General features: G+C 45.7%; 2 protein-coding genes across 4 annotated transcripts in view; both read right to left on the bottom strand.

Moving 5' to 3' along the window:
- Positions 1-12,348, bottom strand: part of LOC106543538 (uncharacterized) — an 82,342-nt gene extending 69,994 nt beyond the window's left edge. The window contains 1 exon segment of the mRNA XM_087722621.1: positions 11,940-12,348. Within this exon segment, the coding sequence (XP_087578747.1) occupies positions 11,940-12,223 (284 nt within the window). The 5' untranslated portion in view covers positions 12,224-12,348.
- A 4,659-nt stretch (positions 12,349-17,007) lies between these two features.
- Positions 17,008-20,719, bottom strand: part of CIMAP1B (ciliary microtubule associated protein 1B) — a 10,512-nt gene continuing 6,800 nt past the window's right edge. For all 3 annotated transcript variants that reach the window (XM_087722629.1, XM_087722628.1, XM_087722630.1), the window contains 3 exons: positions 20,272-20,393; positions 19,437-19,577; positions 17,008-18,766 (listed from right to left, as the gene is read on the bottom strand). In XM_087722629.1, coding sequence (XP_087578755.1) covers positions 18,686-18,766; positions 19,437-19,577; positions 20,272-20,393 — 344 coding nt within the window. In that variant the 3' untranslated portion in view covers positions 17,008-18,685. The remainder of the gene's footprint in view (positions 18,767-19,436; positions 19,578-20,271; positions 20,394-20,719) is intronic.

The following is a 20,719-nucleotide window of genomic DNA, read 5'->3' as shown; positions in this document are numbered from 1 at the left end:
TTGTTTAAATTCTTTAGATACATTTGTAGCAAGACGTTTCTTTGATCTGGGTGCCATAATAGATAAACAAGTAAGCAGCGCTTCGCTCCCCTCTATTTCCAAAGAAAAAGAGTTTATTTTGTTAAGGAGCGGTCTGCAGGAAGATAAGCCCAGCTAAGTACATCCAGTAATCATCCACGGAGAGAAATCGCCATTTTGAAGTCTATTTAAACAAAGAAGTCTTTAAGACAAATGGTGCTGGTATTTAAGATAGTAATAAAAGCATAAATCTCACAGGGGTGGTACCCTCCCGTATCAGCTCTAGCTTGAAAAAAAACTTTGTTTTGTCCTGGGGGGGGCTAGCCTGTCTGGGGCTGCCAAAAAAAAAAAGGCAGCTGAGAAGAACTGGCCGGAGATAAAGGCTCCGCTTCGGCTGGATCTAATCTCTTCCACAGCCAAAAAAAGAAAAAGGCTGTGGCTTACGAATAGACCCTAACCTACGGAGCTACCTCCCTGCCCCTTTCTTAGCCAAAAAGGGGTGCTATCTATGATCTTATTTAGATATACAGACCAGATCTCTGAGGAGCTCGGTGGAGCCCTCCTCGGCAACAGGCCACGCCCACAGGAAGTCCACAGCAGAAGTGAATATTATTTGCTTGATTTCAAATGCAAATCTTTTGATACCATTCAATTGAAATTAACAACTGATGACATTTAGTACAAATTCTAAAATAATCCAGCCACTATTTCCCAGTCACTGATAGATTTGGAATTTGGAATTTGGAATTGATTTTATTTGTAGGCCGCCCTTTTCCCTGAGGGGACTCAGGGCGGCTCACAGAAACCAGGGAGAGGGGAATACAATACAATACAGTACTAAGACGACAACACATAATAAAATAATACGCAACATGCATACAACATTCGGGCGGGGTAATGGTCCTTATCCCCAGGCCTGACGGGCGAGCCAGTTCTTCAAGGCTGTGCGGAAGGCCTGGACGGTGGTGAGGGTACGGATCTCTACGGGGAGTTCGTTCCAAAGGGTCGGGGCCGCTACTGAGAAGGCCCTCCTCCTTGTGGTTGCCAGCCGACATTGGCTGGCCGATGGGATGCGGAGGAGGCCCAACCTATGAGATCTTATAGGCCGTAGGGAGGTAATTGGCAGAAGGCGGTCTCTCAAGTATCCAGATCCACTGCCATGTAGGGCTTTATGGGTGGTCAATAGCACCTTGAAGCGCATCCGGAGATCGACAGGTAGCCAGCGCAGCTCGCGGAGGATAGGTGTAATGCGGGTGAATCGGGGTGCACCCGCGATCACTCGCGCGGCTGCGTTCTGTACTAGCTGAAGTCGCCGGATGTTCCTCAAGGGCAGCCCCATGTAGAGCACATTGCAGTATTCCAGCCTAGAGATCACGAGGGCCCGAGTGACTGTTGTGAGAGCCTCCCGGTTCAGGTAGGGTCGCAACTGGCGCACCAGGCGTACCTGGGCGAATGCCCCCCTGGTCACAGCTGCTATATGATGGTCGAATGACAGCTGTGGATCCAGGAGGACTCCCAAGTTGCGAACCCTCTCTGAGGGGTGTAGAATTTGACCCCCCAGCCTGAGTGTTGGATTAATGGCCGAATTTTTGGGAGGAAAACACAACAGCCACTCGGTCTTTTCTGGGTTGAGCACAAGCTTGTTAATCCTCATCCAGTCCATGACGGCTTCGAGTCCCCGGTCCATTACGTCAACCGCTTCATTGATTTGGCACGGGGCGGACAGATACAATTGAGTATCGTCCGCATATTGATGGTATCTAATCCCGTGCCTACGGATGATCTCTCCCAGCGGTTTCATGTAAATGTTAAATAGTAGGGGGGATAAGACCGAACCCTGCGGCACCCCATATTTTAGGGGCCTTGGGGACGATCTCTGCCCTCCTACTAACACCGACTGCGACCTGTCCGAGAGGTAGGAGGAGAACCACCGTAACACGGTGCCTCCCACTCCCACCTCCCGCAGTCTTCGCAGAAGGATACCATGGTCGATGGTATCGAAAGCCGCTGAGAGGTCAAGGAGGACCAGGATGGAGGGATGTCCTTCATCTCTGGCTCTCCAGAGATCATCCATCAATGCGACCAAGGCGGTTTCAGTGCTGTAACCGGGTCTGAAGCCTGACTGGAAGGGGTCTAGATAGTCTGCTTCCTCCAAGGACCGTTGGAGCTGGAAGGCCACCACCTTCTCAACAACCTTCCCCAGAAAGGGGAGGTTGGAGACCGGGCGGTAGTTATTAAGGACAGCTGGATCAAGGGATGACTTCTTCAGGAGGGGTCTCACCACCGCCGCCTTCAGTGCGGCGGGGAAGTTCCCCTCCCGAAGGGAGGCGGTTACTACCGCCTGGATCCAGCCTCGTGTCACCTCACTGCAGTTAGAAACCAGCCATGAGGGACACGGATCCAAAGCACAGGTGGAGGAACTCACAGCTCTCATGGCCTTGTCCACATCCCCGGGGGTAACCTCCTGAAACTCAACCCAGAGCTGTTGAACTTGGTCCCTCTGAGTCTCGGCTGGAACTGCAGGTGTGGAGTCCAAGTCCGTCCGAAACCGAGCAATTTTGTCCGCTAAGAATTGGGCATATTCTTCAGCTCTGCCCTGCAAGGGTTCCCCCGCCTCCCTTTTGTTCAACAGGGAGCGGGTTATCCTAAACAGGGCGGCTGGACGGGACTCAGCGGACGCAACCAGGGAGGCTATATGTGATCTTTTAGCTGCCCTAAGTGCCCTAGTATATTCCCTGGTGCAGGTGGTTACCATTGCTCGGTTCGATGCGGACTTATCGGACCTCCAACGGTGCTCTAGGCATCTCCTCCGGCGCTTCATCTCCCGGAGCTCCTCGGTGAACCAAGGTGGTCTCCGGGATCCGCTGCCTCGGAGGGGCCGCAGTGGCGCAATCCGGTCGAGGGCCTCTGACGCTGCCGAGTGCCACGCAGCAGCCAGAGTCTCTACCGGACTGTGGGTGAGAGTATCAGGAATAACCCCAAGCTCTGTCTGGAACCTTACTGGCTCCATAAGACGCCTGGGGCGGAACCACCTGGTCGGTTCCTCCTCCCTACAGTGGGGGTTTGGCCTCCGGAAGTCGAGCCTCAGTAGGCAATGGTCTGACCACGACAGGGGTACGATGTCACTCCCCCTCAGACCAAGATCACACATCCACTGCTCCGAGAGAAATACAAGGTCAAGCATGTGTCCCGCCGAATGGGTTGGGCCTCGAATTACTTGAGTCAAGCCCATGGCTGTCATGGAAGCCATGAACTCCTGCGCCCCATCAGAGTTTTCACCGAGCGTCGGCAGATTAAAGTCCCCCAGGACCATCAGCCTAGGGAACTCAACTGCCAGCTCGGCTACTGACTCGAGGAGCGAGGGGAGGGCTGCTGCAACGCAATATTAATGATATTAATGTGATGGCTACAGAAAGGAGGAAAGAGAAAATTCCCATTATTTATTCAAACATTATCTTAATTAAGGTATGCTTTTTAAAACTTGAGAACTGCTTCCTATCCACAGTTACATACGGAGCTGTTTTCAGAACTCTAACACATTTGCATTATCATCTATTATTTATAGCCAGTCTTCCCTCCATATAGCTTTCACTGTGACCTTTACTTAATACAGGTAGTCCTCGACTTACAACAGTTCATTTAGTAACAGTTCCATGGCACTGAAAAGTGACTTATGACAGTTTTCACACTTACAACGGTTGCAGCATCAGGTGATCAAAATTCAGATCCTTTGCAACTGACTTATAGTTATGACAGTTAGTCTCCCGGGGTCAGATGATCAACTTTCCCGACCTTCTGACAAGTAAAGTCTATGGGAAGCCAGATTCACTTAACAACCATGTTAATAACTTAACAGCAGCAGTGATTCATTTAACGATTGTGACAAAAAAGACTGTCAAATGGGGCAAAATTCACTTAAGAAATGTTTCACTTCTAGCAACAGAAATTTTGACCTCAATTGTGGTCATAAGTCAAGAACTATCTGTACAGGAACTAGCGACAGGGTTCAACATATAAAAAAGTGATAGATGAAAAAAGATACTCGAACAGAAGAATCAATAGAAAGGATGTCGTTTTATTACTTTAGGAAAAACCCTCCCAAACTACCACCTCTTACAATACTAGACAACGCAGTATCAACAGTAGATACCTTCAAATTTCTAGATTTTATCATCTCAAAACCTAAAATGGACACCTAACATCAAAAGTGTCATCAAATGCACAACAAAGAATGTTCTTTCTTTGCCAACTCAAGAAGCTCAAACGGCCCAAGAAGCTGCTGGTACAGTTTTACAGAGGAATTATTGAGTCCTCTGTCATCTGTACCTCCATAACTGTCTGGTTTGGTTCTGCAACCGAACAAGACACACGGAGACTTCAGAGGATAATCAGAACTGCAGGAAAAACAGTGGCTGACAACCTGCCTTCCATGGAGGACCTGCGCACTGCACGAGTCAAAAAGAGGCTATAGAAATATCTACAGACCCCTCGCATCCTGGACATAAATTGTATCAACTCCTACCCTCAAAAGGACGCTATAGAGCACTGCACACCAAGACAACTGGACACAAGAACAGTTTTCCCCCCGAACGCCATCACTCTGCTAAACAAATAATTCCCTCAACAGTGTCAAACTTTTCACTAAGGCTAAATTACTATTACTATTCTCATCGTTCCCATCACCCATGTCTTCCCACTTATGCCTGCAGGACTGTCATTTTGTTGCATGTATCCTGATGTTGCTGTCGTTTCCCGATTGCTTATTTGTACCCTATGACTAGCATTAAGCATTGTCCCTTATGATTTTTGATGAAGGTATCTTGTCTTTTTATGCACACTGAGAGCATCTGCCCCAAAGACAAATTCCCTGTGTGTCCAATCACACTTGGCCAATAAAGAATTCTATCCTATTAATCTTCTCTCCTTTCCTATCACCCATCTTCTCCCACTTATGATTATATTGATAGTTTCCCGATTGCTTATTTGTACCCTATGACTATTATTAAGTGCTGTACCTCATGCTTCTTGATGAAGGTATCTTGTCTTTTTATGTACAATCAATCCAATCACACTTGGCTAATGAAGAATTCTATTCTATTCTATTCTATTGAACGGACACTTGAGTAATAGCAGAAGGGTCATAACAAAAGACAGGACACATTTTACAAGCTGAAGATTCAAATTTCGACCTACGTAATTCTTAATCTACAAGAACCACTGCCGGTATAGGTAAATACTGATCCAGATAACTATTGGTTTAATTAATGGACGAATGTATCTTGTCTTTTTATGCACACTGAGAGCATCTGCCCCAAAGACAAATTCCCTGTGTGTCCAATCACACTTGGCCAATAAAGAATTCTATTCTATTCTATTCTATTGAATAGGCACTTGAGTAATAGCAGAAGGGTCATAACAAAAGATAGGACACATTTTACAAACTGAAGATTCAAATTTCGACCTACGTAATTTTTAATCTGCAAGAACCAGTGCTGGTATATAGGTAAATACTGATCTAGATCAGTGTTTCTCAACCTTGACAACTTGAAGTCCTGTGGACTTCAACTTGCCAAGGTTGAGAAACACTGATGTAGATAACTATTGGTTGAATTAATGGACGAAGGTATCTTGTCTTTTGATGTGCCCCAAAGTGTCTCCAATCCCCCTTGGCTAATGAAGGGAATTCTCTCCTATTCCTCTTCTCTTCCATTCAGCGCCAGACTCCGAGGAAGAGACCCTCAGGAACACATTCCTGTGTTCTTTTGGAACGGGGGTGTCTTCCTTTTCTTTTTTACTATTTCATATTCTCATATATATATATATATATATATATATATATATATATATATATATATATATATATATATATATATATATATATATATATATATATATATATATATATATATATATTATTGTATTCTACTGCATTTCATCTTTGAAACAAAAAAAAAAGTTTCCTCTTCTTTCCTTCCTTTTCTCTCCCTTCTCTCTTTTCTTTCCCTTTCTCTTTTCCCCCCTTTCTTATCTCCCCCCGCTCTCCTCTGTGTACTTTACGTACTTAATCCACCATACTTATAACCCCCCACCCTCTAATACTAATTGGCTATGAGTAGAAAAGCAGCTGCCTCTGGCTTTACATCAACCCCTGCCCCCTCACCTGCGGGAGGCCAGAGGACAACACAGACGATGTCCCATCAGGAAAAAGAGAAGGAAGCCAACTTTGAAACTCTTATACAAATGATGCAGAAAATGCAAGCAGGAAACGATACCCTTGTAAAAAAAATGGAGGCAATGGAACAACAAAACCAAAGCATAGTGCAAAAAGTTGATAATATGGAAGGAAAAGTAGAAAGTATGCACAACTGGATGCTGAAATATGAAAATAGGATTCAAAAAATTGAAAATAAGATTCAAGAAGGAGAGAAGAAAACCGAGAAGCTAGAGATCAGACTAAGTGATGTAGAAAGAGAGAGCAGTGGAATATTAAGATGGGAGATGGACAGGTCTGAATTTTTTTTAAGATTTCAAAACATAGAAGAAGAAAAAGGAGAGGACTTAGTTCAGATAATTTCAAATATTTTGATAGATGTTCTGGGGATGTCCCAGGACAAAATAACAGATATTATTGATGAGACTTTTAGAGTATACACAAGGTATGCAATGAGAAATGCTCTTCCAAGGGAAGTGCATGTAAGATTTACTAAGAAAACAATTAAATCACAAATCTTACAGAAAATGAGAGATAGAAAATTAGAATATAAAGGTAAGGAGATTGTAGTACTCAAACAAATTCCAAGAGAGGTGAGAGAGAGGAGAAGAGAATATCAATTTCTGACCAAAGTATTGATAAAAAAAGGTGTTAACTACAGATGGCTCATACCGGAAGGTTTATTATGTACTTGGCAAGGACAAAGACACAGGATAGATACAACTGAGAAGGCAGAAGCTTTCTACGAAGAATACTTTAGAGAAACGGCGGAGAAAGCTGGGAAAGACGATGCAGTGATACAAGTACTGGAACCACCTGTAACCGCGACCGAAAAAATAGAAGGAGCAGTAGGTGGAAGTGAGAAAGAAGGGGAGACAGGGAATGGGAGCCGCAAAGAAAAACGAGAACCTAGATCCACTAGAGCGATAAACCCTGTATATAAAGTATAAACATGGAAGAAAGAAAAATGATTACAATTAACATTAATGGACTCAATTCGGTAACTAAAAGGAAGAAAGTATTCCATAAATTAGAGAAATTACAACTTGACATAATCTGTCTGCAAGAAGTACATATTCAAAAGAAATATGAACATTTACTAACTCAACCAAAGCTTGGGAAAATGTTTTCATCATTGGCAAATTGTAAGAAAAGAGGAGTGGTCTTCTATATTAAAGGCAACATCCCAACAAAAGTAGTATATGCAGAGGAAGAGGGAAGAATTTTGATGGTGGAAATTATGGATACCAAAAAGACACTCCTAACTGGAATCTACGCCCCCAATGAAAAACAAGATGAATTCTACAAAAAACTACACAAAAAAGTTTTGGAACTAGACTATGCTGATATTTGTATGATGGGAGACTTTAATGGCATTGTGAATCAAAATATGGACTATAAAACACATAAAACAAAAAAATTAAATAGGAAGCCCCTGCCGAAATCTTTTTTTAGGATGACAGATGAACTAAATTTAAAAGATATATGGAGAGAAAGAAACGCTAAAAAAGAACAATATACCTTCTACTCAAATAGACATTCTTCATTCTCTAGAATAGATATGATATGGGTCTCAGCGGAGTTGAGCTCCAACATAAAAGAAATTGAGATTGAAGCAAGTACCTGGGCGGACCACAATCCAATTTTAATTAAATGGAAAGGCCAAAGGGCAAGATCTAGATGGACACTAAATAACACTATATTGAAAGAAAAAGAGTTTGTACAAAAAATGGAAAAAGACCTAATCCTTTTTTTTAAAGAAAATAGGAAAGAAGATACGTCGTTGCAGAATCTCTGGGACACAATGAAGGCTGTTATCAGAGGTTTGACAATAGATTACACAAGGAAGAGAAACTAAAAAAAAAGACAAATGCATAAAGCTTTAGACAATGACTATAAAATACTTGAAAGAGACCTACAGAGAGCACCACCAAAAAAAGATGTTAAAATAAAAATGGACATAATTAAACACAAAATGGACCTATTAGAAAAGGAAGAACTGGCACAAAAAATTAGAGGTGCCAAACAGAATTATTTTGAAAATGCGAACAAACCAGGCAGGTGGTTAGCATATAAGATGAAAAAAGAGAGAGAAACAAAGAAAATACTTCAATTAAGAGATAAACAAGGAGAAATTCAATATGGAAATACCGAAAAAAAAATATTATACATGACTACTACGTTAAACTCTATGAACAAGAGAAGGTGGAGGAGGGACGAGTCAAAAAGTATCTACAAGATGCCAACCTCCCCCAGGTACCAGATGAAACTAGAACAATGTTAGAAAGAAAAATAACAATGATGGAACTAACAGAGGCACTTAAAAAACAAAACAATGGGAAAGCCCCAGGACCAGATGGCCTACCCGTGGAATTCTACAGAACATTTGAAGAAATATTGACCCTCCCACTCTTACAAGTCATGAATGAAGTGATGACTGAGAACCAAATACCGAAGTCATGGTCAGAAGCGTATATCACATTACTACCCAAGGAAGAGACTGATTTAACACAAATCAAGAATTATAGACCAATTTCTTTATTAAACTCAGACTACAAGCTATTTGCATCTATACTAGCTGAGAGACTTAAAAAATACTTAAATGGCTTCATCCATTCAGATCAAAATGGCTTTTTACCTAAAAGACAAATCAAAGACAATATGAGAATAATTCTGAATACCTTGGAATACTATGAGGCCCACCCAGAAAAACAATTGGCACTGATGTTCCTCGATGTGCAGAAGGCCTTTGATAATGTGAATTGGCAGTTTATGTTTTTGCAACTGGAACAGATGAACTTTGGCAAGAAATTCACTCAAAGTATACGAACGATATACCAGAAACAAGCAGCAAAGATAATGGTAAATGGAGAACTAACAGAACCGATTGAAATAAAGAGAGGTACAAGACAAGGCTGCCCACTATCTCCGCTACTCTTTGTCCTAACACTAGAGGTCTTAAATAGAAAGATCAGAGAAGAAGAAGAAATAAGAGGAATGAAAATTAAGAGAGAAGAGTATAAACTGCAAGCGTTCGCAGACGACTTAGTTTTCATCCTTGAAGATCCATTAGAAACCGCACCCAAATTGTTAGAAAGAATAGAGGAATATGGAGAAGTAGCAGGCTTGAAAATAAACAAAGATAAAACAAAGATCATGACAAAGAATATCCCAGCTACGCAAAAGGAACAGTTGTCAGAAATGTTGCAGATTCAAAACACAAGTAAGATGAAATATTTGGGGATACATTTATCACCTAGATGTAGCACTCTTAAAGAGGATAATTATACCAGATTAAAACGACAAATAGCAATCGATTTGGAGAAATGGGGAAACTTGCATTTATCAATGATGGGAAGAATTTCCACAATTAAAATGAACATTCTACCTAGAATTCTATATCTGTTTCAGACAATCCCAATTAGACTGGGTAAGGATTTTTTTCTAGACTTAAACAAAATAGTTTTGAAATTTATTTGGCAAGGGAAAAAAGCTAGAATAAAGCTTAAATTACTACAAGATGTTAGATCAAGAGGAGGTTTTGGGTTACCCGATTGGGAGCTATACTATCAGGCAGCAAACCTGATGTGAATTAAGGAGTAGATATCATTAAAAAACTCTAGATTATTGAACGTAGAAGGTCACGATTTGTTGTTGGGATGGCATGCTTTCTTATGGTATAAGGGAACTAAACCACATGGTTATTTTAGAAGACATTATATAAGGGAGGCGTTGTTGTTAAATTGGGAAAAGATTAAAAAATTACATTATTTAAAAATTTCAGTCTGGACATCAACAATTGAAGCATTTTCGTATCCGATAATACATAAAAAGGAACAAACAGTTAGATATACAGAATTATTGAATACAGAGGGTGAGCTCAAATCTAGTCAAGAGTTGAAGCAAGAAGGGATGGAAATGAACTGGTATTCATATGTACAGATACAATCTAGATATAATGAAGATAGAAAAACTAAAGGTCTCTATAATAAAATGACTGAACTAGACAAAATTCTAACAGGTACTGATGAAAAAGTAATTAAAAACTATATGGATATTTATTGGAGTTTAAATTGCATGAAGAACAAGTTAAAGAAACTATGATTGCTTGGGGAAAAATTTTTAAGTATGGGATTGATTTAGAGAATTGGCAGAAATTGTGGTCTCAAAATTATAAAATGACAATGTCTACTGCATATAGAGAAAACTTATATAAGATGTTTTACAGGTGGCATTTACCCCCAACCAGAATCGCAAGAATGTTCAAGAATAAATCAGAAAAGTATTGGAAATGTCACCAGATACCTGGCTCATACTACCACATGTGGTGGACTTGCACTGAAGCTAAAAGATACTGGACTAAAATCCACATGTGGTTGGAGAAAATGACACACAAACAAATAGACTTTAAACCAGAGGTCTTTTTATTGGGAATTTTACCAGAAACCTACAACAAAGACTTAAAATATTTGATTGTAAATGTTGTAACAGCAGCCAGAATTGTATTTGCAAAAAACTGGAAAAATGAAACAATACCAAAAGAGGAAGAAATCATTCGAAAAATAACGGACTGTGCCGAAATGAGTAAATTGACATTTGAAATTAGAGAGCAAGAGGATGAACAATTTTATAAGATATGGGACTTGTTTTATCAATGGCTAAGGGAAAAAAAACAAAATTTTGGAAATGAAAAATGATACACTTATGCCTTAATTGGAAAAAGTAAATGATGATATAATTATGATGTGAAATAATTCAACAATGATATAAGGAAGTACTAATATAAGGTCTGGTGATACAATGTATAAGGTTAAGAACTTACTATAATGATATTTCGCTGCTGATAAGGCAATTCTAATAGGGGAACAAATGAAAACTGGTATATATAGGCAGCGATGCCTTGTTGAACAATGAAGGAATAAGATCTCTGTTTGAAGGTATGAAATGCAAGACTAACAATGAATAGAAGTATATTCTCTGGGGGAAAACAATGCTAATGTTAACTGAATATATATGGTAGAAGGAAAATGAGACCTTTAGTTACATTAGAGGAAATACCTGAGATGGTAAACATTATTTGAAGATGCAGATGTTAAAACAACCGTAATCAAACGACATGCTGCATGTGATGATGGGTTTTTTTTTTCTTGTTTTGTTTTTTCCCTCATTCCTTCTTGGACCTTTTTTTTGTCCTTTTTGGCCTCCCCCCCTCCCCCTACCCTTTCTTTTTTTTCCTCTCTCCCTTGTTTTCTTTTCTTTTTTGTTTTTTAAACCCTAGCTTATTGTGGTGCTTATTAAATATACAACAGAGAGATACGGGATGTATAAACTTAGTAGGGATGCACCTGTGATTAAATGACATATTGTATGTGAAGATGGGTTTCCCCTCCCCCCCATTTTTTTTCTCTCTATCCTCTCCCTTCCCCATTGTTGTCTGTGTAATAAAATAATAATAATAATAATAATAATAATAATAATAATAATAATAATAATAATAATAAAGGAACACATTCCCCGCTCCCAGGCTGCCCAGGACATCCACACAGCCCTCCACGTGGGCCTCTTTTCGGCCAGGGATGAAAGGGCCTCGCTGGGGTGAAATCCCACCCTCGGAAGCCCCTTGAGGGGAGAGGAGAGGAGGAAGAGCCCAAGGCATCCAAGGGGAAGGCTGAAGGCAAGGCGGGGATGGAGGCCTCCTTCTCCTCCCCACCTGCCGGCTGCGTCTTTTTCGTCGACGCTGTGTCTCTGCAGGAGGTGCCGGAGCTCCCCGAGGTCTCCTTCGTCCGCCGCCCGGTGCAGCTTGCTCAGCTCCCTGCCCTGCCAGCGCTCGCTCTTCTTCTTCCCCAGCCCCAGGGCCCTCTTCGCCTTCTTCATCCTCCCGACCGAGGCGCCGGAGGAAGGAGGAGGGCAGGAAGGCTCGCAGTCCCTTTCCCTGCCCTGCCAGCGCTCGCTCTTCTCCTTCCCCAGCCCCAGGAGCCTCTTCGCCTTCTTCATCCTGAAGGGAGAAGGAGGAGGGCAGGAAGGCTCGCAGTCCCTTTCCCTGCTGCTTTCAGGAGCTCGCGGGACAATCGCACGGCCGCCTGACGAGGTCAACAGCCGCTCGCTCGCTCGCTCGCTCCGGCCGCGCGACGGCCGTTGGAAACGGGGCTTCCCACCCAAGGAGCCGCGGGCGCCGATTGTTACGCCGGAGCGCGGTAGCCAAGGCAACGGCTTTCCCCCCCCCCCGGGGCGACGCTGCGCACGCGCGTTCCGACTTGTTTGGTTTTTTTTTTGGCGGGACCACGTTGCTTTCACTTGTTCACAGTGCCAGAGGGTGGTGGGGGGGGGCAAGCCGGAGCGCGGTAGCCAAGGCAACGGCTTCCCCCGGGGCGACGCTGCGCACGCGCGTTCCGACTTGTTTGGTTTTTTTTTTGGCGGGACCACGTTGCTTTCACTTGTTCACAGTGCCAGAGGGTGGTGGGGGGGGGGCAAGCCGGAGCGCGGTAGCCAAGGCAACGGCTTCCCCCGGGGCGACGCTGCGCACGCGCGTTCCGACTGGTTTGGTTTTTTTTGGCGCGACCACGTTGCTTGTTCGCAGCCCCTCCGCACGCAGCCCGGGTAGCCAAATGCCCAGCCTCTCCCGCTCCATCCTCTTCTTCTGCCCTCGAAGTCCCTTTCTCTGGGGCTGGAGCCAGGCGTCGGGTCCAAAGGGGCGCCCCTCTTCCCTCTCGGGGGTGCTCCCCGAATCCCTTTCCCTCCGCCAACCTGGCCTCCCCCCCCCGACCCGATTGCAACCCAAACCCCTGGATTTCGACCGCGGGGGAAGGAGGGCAAAATAGGGAAATGCCAGCGGGCAAAGAAAGACTGAACTCAGCTCCTCAAGGAAGGGGGGGGCTCTCTCCTCCCCGCTCCCAAGCTGGAGGTCTCCCCCAGGGCAAGACCCCCCCCCCATGCGCCAATTCCTCCCCCCCCCCCGGTCTCCCCTGCTCTCCCCTGCAGGGCGCCTTTTCGCCTGCGGGACCCCCGACCCGCTGGGAACGCTATCCAGCCCCCGCACACACCTTCAAACACGCAAAATACACGCACACACACACTCCTTATGGGGTATGGAAGTAGCCTTTGGGGGCCAGCAAGAGTCCCGCGTCCCCCCCACCCCCACCCACCCCAGGCCCAAAGAAAAATGCAGAATTTTTACACCCAGAGACAAAAATATTTGTATGCCACTTAGACCCCGTAAGAAGCCGGCTGCATAAATAAAATAAAACATAAAATAAAATCAAATCAAATAAAATAAAATAAAACCTGTACAGAAGAAGAGGAGGGGGCCGGTGAACGGGACCCACGGCAGGGAAGAAGCGCCCCCTGGCTGGGCTCCTGCAGCCACCCAGCCCCACCTCACCCCCCCCACCCCCCATGCTAAGGAAGGGCGTGGGGTCCCCTGGCCTGCTCAACCCCCGTTGGGTCTCACCAGGGTCCATAGGATGGCTCAAGGGGGGGCTTGTCCCAAGTGGGCAGAAGAAGACCCCTGATGTGGCTCTTGGGAGTTGGGCTGTTTTCTTGCAGACGTTTCAGGACCCAACTAGGGAACGTCATCAGTGCTAGAAGGGAGTGGGGTTTGTGGAGAGAAAGAGGAGGAGGAGGAGGAGGACGGCTGAGCGGTCCTTGATGCTCTCTGAGCTGGACTGTTATCTTGCAGACGTTTCATGACCCAACTAGGGAACACCATCAGTGCACCATCCAGAGAAGAAGAGAAAAGCCGTCTTAGGGATCAGGGGATTTCTTTGGGGGGGGCGAAATGCTTCCACGTCCAATCCGGATATTAATTGGGTATTCTTTTGCACCACTGAGCATCAAAATGTTCCCTGACAAGAAGCTGGATTTTAAAAAAGCATTCTCCCCTCTAAAGCTTATGGTAAGATTCATTCATTCATTCATTCATTCATTCATTCATTCATTCATTCATTCATTCATTCATTCAGAATACAGAATAAAGGAATTGGAAGGGATCTTGGAAGTCATCTATCCAATCCCCTCTTTCTTTCTTTCTTTCTTTCTTTCTTTTTCTTTCTTTCTCTTTCTTCCTTCTCCCTTCCTTCCTTCTTCCTTCCCCCTACCCTCTTTCTTTCTTTCATTCTCTTTCCTTCTTTCTTTCTTTCTTCCCTCTCCCTTCCTTCCTTCCTTCCTCCCCGTTTTCTTTCTTTCTTTCTTTCTTTCTTTCTTTCATTCTTTTTCTTTCTTTCTAATTCTTTCTTCTCTCTCCCTTCCTCCCTCCTGCCTCTTTCTTTCTTTTTCTTTCTTTCTCTTTCTTTCTTCCCTCTCCCTCCCTCCCACCCCTTCCTTCCTTCCTTCTTTCTTTCTTTCTTTTTCTTCCTTCCTTCTCCCTTCCTTCTCCCTTCCTTCCCCCTTCCCTCTTTCTTTCCTTCTTTCATTCTCTTTCTTTCTTCTTTCTTTCTTTCTTTCTTTCTTTCTTTCTTTCTTTCTTTCTTTCTTTCTTTCTTTCTTTCTTTCTTTCTTTCTTTCTTTCTTTCTTTCTTTCTTACCCAACTAGGTAACATCATCAGGGCTAGATGGAAGGAGGAGGAGGAGGAGGAGGAGGAGGAGGAGGAGGAGGAGGAGGAGGAGGAGGAGAACTGTGGGGTCCTTGGTATTCTGGAAGACATTTCATTTCCCAAACTAGATAACACCATCAATGCTAGAAAGAAGTGGTAGAAGACTTCTGATCACTGATGGTGTCCCCTTTGGTAGGGAAGGCTCATCACAAATACTATAGGTCTTAGCTTAGGCCAGTGGTTCCCAAACTTGGCAACTTTAAAACTTGTTGGACTTCAACTCCCAGAATTCTCCAGCCAGCTCAAACTTGGCAACTTTAAGACTTGTTGGACTTCAACTCCCAGAATTCTCCAGCCAGCTCAAACTTGGCAACTTTAAGACTTGTTGGACTTCAACTCCCAGAATTCTCCAGCCAGCTCAAACTTGGCAACTTTAAGACTTGTTGGACTTCAACTCCCAGAGTTCTCCAGCCAGCAAGGACCCCCACAGCTGGCTGGAGAATTCTGGGAGTTGAAGTTCACAAGTCTTAAAAGTTGCCAAATCCTCTGCTTTATAAGATCAATACAAAAAGTTGGATTTTTTTTTTTATTTCTCAGAGCTTGGTGGTTGCAGCATAGCATTCAATGTCCTCTCAATCACTTTTATCCAAATCAAGTTTTGCAAGAATTGTATAAAACTAAAAAAAAAAAAACCCTTAATGTTTTGAATTATTAATAATAATCATCAAATTAACATCGTAAAAAAGTTTGCAAATTAGAATTTTTCGGCAAAACAAACTCTTGGAAGGTTCCTGCTACCCTTTCTAGCCCAAAAGCATTACGTATAATGCTAAATTTGATAGAAAATACCATCCCTAAGCTTTATTAACACAAATTTTTAAAAAACACATTTATTTTACACTGGTGTGGCTTGGGTCCTGCAGTCTTCAATCCTGGAATAAAGACAAAAAAAACACGACCGTTGCATAACTTCTGTGGTCGTGTGATGAAACTTCAGACGCTTGGCAATTAGATCATATTTATGACAGTTGCAGTGTCCCACCTTTTCCAACATCGGAAGAGCAAGATGAAGATGCACAACGAGACATTTATTTTATTTGTTTATTTATTTGATTGATTGATTGATTGATTTGTCGCCTATATCGCCACGGGGCCACCGCAGGCAGCCCCCGACAACGAAAAGGACGACATGAAAAGAACGTAACCAGAAGTAAAATAATAAGAGCCACAAAATAAATGTTCTCACGAAAGAGAACATGACGATAATAATACACCAAAATGGCAACCGGAAAAGATGGACAGGGGGAGAGAGAGCAGAGAGCGGGAGGGGGACATCAAGGTTATCCGACAGCAGGGCCCCCCCAAACTTGGCCACTTGAAGACGGGCGGACTTCAACTCCCAAAAATCCCCAGTCAGCCGTGGTATCTGAGCTTGTAGACATTTTGTGACCCAACTAGGGAACATCATCAGTGCTTAAAAGCCTTCTAATACAGGAAAAGTTTATTTGGCAGCCAGGTTCAGAAAGCGAGCCCATGGCTAGCATTGCAAGTTCTGAACAACCTTCATTATCGAAGCACGCGTTCTTATACATTCCCAAAAGCTTTGCAACACGGAAATACTTAACACATTTCTTAGTGGTTACCTTGGGGAGAAAACCTTATAAGGAGATGGAGTCTTACTTCTCCTTTTGTTTCAGGTATGGCTTACGTGTCATTAACGAACTTTAATTGAACCTTGGACTTTTGACATAGGCTTTTGACATAGGGACATCTTGTGGTTAGGCACTGGCTTCCTGTTTCTTTTGCAAGTTCCAACTCTGTCTATGTGGCTTTTAATATAGAAGTAAAGGGGCTCTAAGAGGCTGTCCAGCCTGACCCGGTAGGTCTCACACTTAATGTCCAAATCTCACTTTACGTCTGCTTTAATGTTACCTGGTTGGGTCATGAAAGTACGTACTGCAAGAAAGTACAGTAACAGATGAGAGAGCACCAAGGACCCCACAGTCCTCCTCCTCCTCCTCCTCCTCCCCAGTTCTAGCACTGATGATGTTACCTAGTTAGGTCATGGAACATCTGCAAACAAGCTACCAAGCTCAGAGAGCAACAAGGACCTCACAATTCAACCCCGGAGCAACAAATATTCTCTTCCCTTGGCATGCCAGATGTTGTCCCTCTGCCACCTTTCAATTCACACCCCAAATCTGCCCACTGCAGTGCAATCCTATATCTGATCATTCTGAGTCCCATAGACCGGGGGGGGGGGGGGACCCAACACAGACACTTTGACTTGGAGACTTCAAACCCCAGAATTCCTCAGCTGGGGAACCTCCAAAGATGGTCACTTTAGTGGACTTCAAATCCCAGAATTCCTCAGCCCGAGGTCTCCAAACATGGCAACTTTTAAGGCTTGTTGTTAGCTGAGAAATCGTGTCTGGTCCACCGCGACCACGTTCCTCCAGGCCTTCCCGTCCTCTCCCATCCTCTGGAGTCCACTGAAGCTCACGCCGGCTGCTTTGGTGACTCCATCCAGCCACCTCCTTCTCTGCCGTCCCCTTCTTCTTCTTCTTTTGCCCCAAATCTTTCCCAGCACTCCAGGGAGAGTCCTTCCTTCTCATTAGGTGGCCCAAGGATTCAGTCTACAGAAGGGGTGTTGTTGTCTCCAAACATGGCCACTTTTAAGACTTTTAAGCTAGCTGTCAGCCTCTGCTTTGCTGCTGCTTCGGCTGCCATTGAAACGGGGAGGAGAGGAGCATGGTATTTGGGAGGGGAATCATGATGCGCTGGAGGAAGATTCTAGACGCTGACCTGACCACCTCATTGCGCATGTGGAGGAAGGGAGTTTCCCACCAAGGTTAACTGACCAGCATTCCATCCTGGTGATGTCTTTTGAAGTTATCCCCCTCCTTGGGTGCATTATAATTGGACTATGGACTGGGGTGCCAAGGGGAGGGGATTGAATTATACATGATATTCTTTGCTTTCACACCTAATTGACCAGATTCAGCTTAGCTTCGCTACTATTCATTTGTAATTAGTAAAAGTACACTTGATTTCAATCAAATGGAGTTGAGTGGTTTCTTTCCTGATTATTAAATGAAGCAGCATCTGACACTAGCTGAGGGATTCTGGGAATTGAATTCCGCAAGTCTTAAAGTGGCCAGGATTGGAGACCCCCCCCTCCCTCTGTAGACTAACACTTGGCTCAGGGTTTGTGGGGTGCGTCAGGACGGTGGGGCAGAATGGCCCCCAGAACGGTGTGTGTTTGTGTTTCCACAACCAAAGGGTCAAGGGAGAATGCACAACCGCTACTTGCTGCGATAGAACAACCGCAGAGAACTCAGCTAAGAGCCGAGCTGGTTCAGAGCGCCAGAAATTTTTGCCACGCCAGGCAGTGGTGTGATTTGTGCCAGTCCACACCGGCCACGCCTTCTGCTCCTTCAGTCGCTGAATGGGGCATGGACCGCTTGAAGAACTTCATAAAACGGGTGCAAAAGAAATCAAGGTGATGCCATTGAAGCTATGGGCAGCGTTGAGTCCACCCGGGCGGCCGCCATCTTGACTTTTTTGACCCTGTTTGGGCAGACCCCCTAAAGAAGGCTGATCGGCTGATTGAACTTTAGAACCCTGGTTTATGCCCCCAAAAATGGTAGGTTTCCAAATGCCAAATGCCCGCCTGGCACAGCAATCTGGCCAAATGGTCGGAGCAGTGGGACACCCCTGGACGCTGCAGCCTCCCCCCACCTTCCTAGGGGAACTGGGGGTCCCTGAGTTGCGCCCCCCCCACTGAGGACCCTCCCAAGCCTCTCATGTGCCTGCCCAGCAACCCCCCCTTCTCTGCCCCACACGGGAACCCCCTCCCCCCCAAGCATCGACCAGAGACCCAAACTTGGCAAAGAACGGCTTCTTGTCCGGCCCGCCCAGCCGTGGCCTAATCTACCACGTCCACAATGAGAGGAGCCACGTAGTCGGAATGGCGGATGCCGAAGGTCAGGCCACGGAACGGATTGTGCTGTGGGATGTGGGGAGGGGAGGGGGGGGAAGAGGAGAGAAAGGAAGGCAGCGTTATTCCTGGGGGAGGGTGAAGGGGAGGGGAGGGGGCCAGGAAGCAGCCCTCTCCCCCCCCAGCCTCGCAGAAGAGGTCGGCTCGGAGTTGGCAAAATTGGGGAGGGGGGTTGGGGGACCGTCAGGAGTTACGACCACGAGGTCTCCATTGGGGTTGCAACTTGAGGACCCCCTGCGTTGTAAGGAAGAAGATGATTAAGCAGGTGGTTGACCTGCTTTGTGTCCTGAGTTACAACCACAAGAGGGAGACTCTGTTATGGTCGTAACTCGAGGACTCCCTGTATTGTAAGGAAATGAGATGGGCGACCTGATTTGCGACTGTCGTGAGTTACGACTGTGAGCGGAAGACTGTACTACGAGGACGCTCTGCATTGGCAGAGGGGAAGGAAGGAGGTGTTCGAAATTAAGCAGGTGGATGACCCACTTTGTGACGGCCATGGGTTATGCCCGTGAGGGGCAGGCTCCATCGTGGTCGTAACTCGAGGACTTTTGGCACAGGCCAAGGAAGCCGATGGCCCAAAGGAAGGACCGAGTCGGGCAGCAGCCCCCCCCTCCCCCTCCGTCCCATGGCCTCTGGGCTGCCCCGCAGAAGCCCCTCCCTCCTCGCAGGCCCTCACCTTCTCCGGGCTGTAGGCCCCAGGCCCAGGGATGATGGTCGTGTCCCCTGGAAGCATGTTCCGCGCGATGATGCTGTAATGCGGGGGGCGGTTCTTGTAGACGCTGGTCTCCACCACGCGATAATTGCAAGGCCCCGGAGTCTGCGGGGAGGGGGGGGAGGTAGCAATAGCAGTTAGCAGTTAGACTTATATACCGCTTCATAGGGCTTTCAGCCCTCTCTAAGCGGTTTACAGAGTCAGCTTATCGCCCCCAACAACAATCCGGGTCCTCATTTTACCCACCTCGGAAGGATGGAAGGCTGAGTCAACCCTGAGCCGGTGAGATTTGAACCGCCAAACTGCAGAACTGCAGTCAGCTGAAGTGGCCTGCAGTACTGCACCCTAACCACTGCGCCACCTCGGCTTCAAGTATGACAAACCACTTCCCCCCCCCCCCAAGGGCCCCAACCCACCCACTCCATCCAGAATTGGGGCAGCCTGCACAGTAACGAAGGGGGTGTGTGTAGCTTTGCCCATGAAAGCCATTTATCCCATGGTCTGCTGGGGGCTTCCAGTTTCAATCGGAAAGAGCTGGGAGGGACCTTGGAGGTCTTCTAGTCCAACCCGCTGCTCAAGTAGGAAACGAGGAGAGGAATGGAAATGGAAATAGGAGTAGAGTAGAATAAAGAATTGAGACTAGAATAGGGTTAAGAAGAAGAGAGAAGACAGTGTAGATATAGAACTTAGAAGAGAGCTTATGGCACACAGAAGGGGAACAGTGGAGGAGAGAAGGAAGGAGAGAGGGGAGGAAGAAGGATGGAAGGAGAAAGGGAAGAGGGGTGAGGGGTCCCCCTACCCGGCTGAGGTCCTCGTAGAAGCTGCCGACGGCGCTGCGTCCAAACATGGAGTAATTGGGGGCCGAGCTCTTGCTGATCACCCTGGGGCCCAGCATTGGAGGGAGGCCGTAGGCGGCTGGCCCTGCAGGGCGAGGAAGGGGGCAGTCAGGGTTTGGGGTGGGGGGGGGTGGGGGTGACGGAGGGGCTTTGTTTGGAGGGAGAAAGCAACACAAAGTGACACAACCCAAAGCAACCCAGGGCAGAAGAAAAGCAGGGCCGCCCTTGAAAAGTGTTGGGAGACTACAATTGGTCCAGAATGCACCTGGGCAAGCGATACTGGGTGTACCTAGATACACCCATGTTACACCCATCCTCTGCGAGCTGCACTGGCTCCCTATTGGTCTCCGAACGCGCTTCAAGGTGCTGGTTATTACTTTTAAAGCCCTACATGGCTTGGGACCTGGATAT

The sequence above is a fragment of the Thamnophis sirtalis genome, unplaced genomic scaffold (genome assembly GCF_051295495.1).
Source record: "Thamnophis sirtalis isolate CommonGarterSnake01/CBP01778 unplaced genomic scaffold, rThaSir2_p1.2 scaffold_9, whole genome shotgun sequence".
Classification (NCBI taxonomy): domain Eukaryota; kingdom Metazoa; phylum Chordata; class Lepidosauria; order Squamata; family Natricidae; genus Thamnophis; species Thamnophis sirtalis.
Note: the sequence above shows the minus strand (reverse complement) of the source record. Positions and strands in the feature narration are given on the sequence as shown.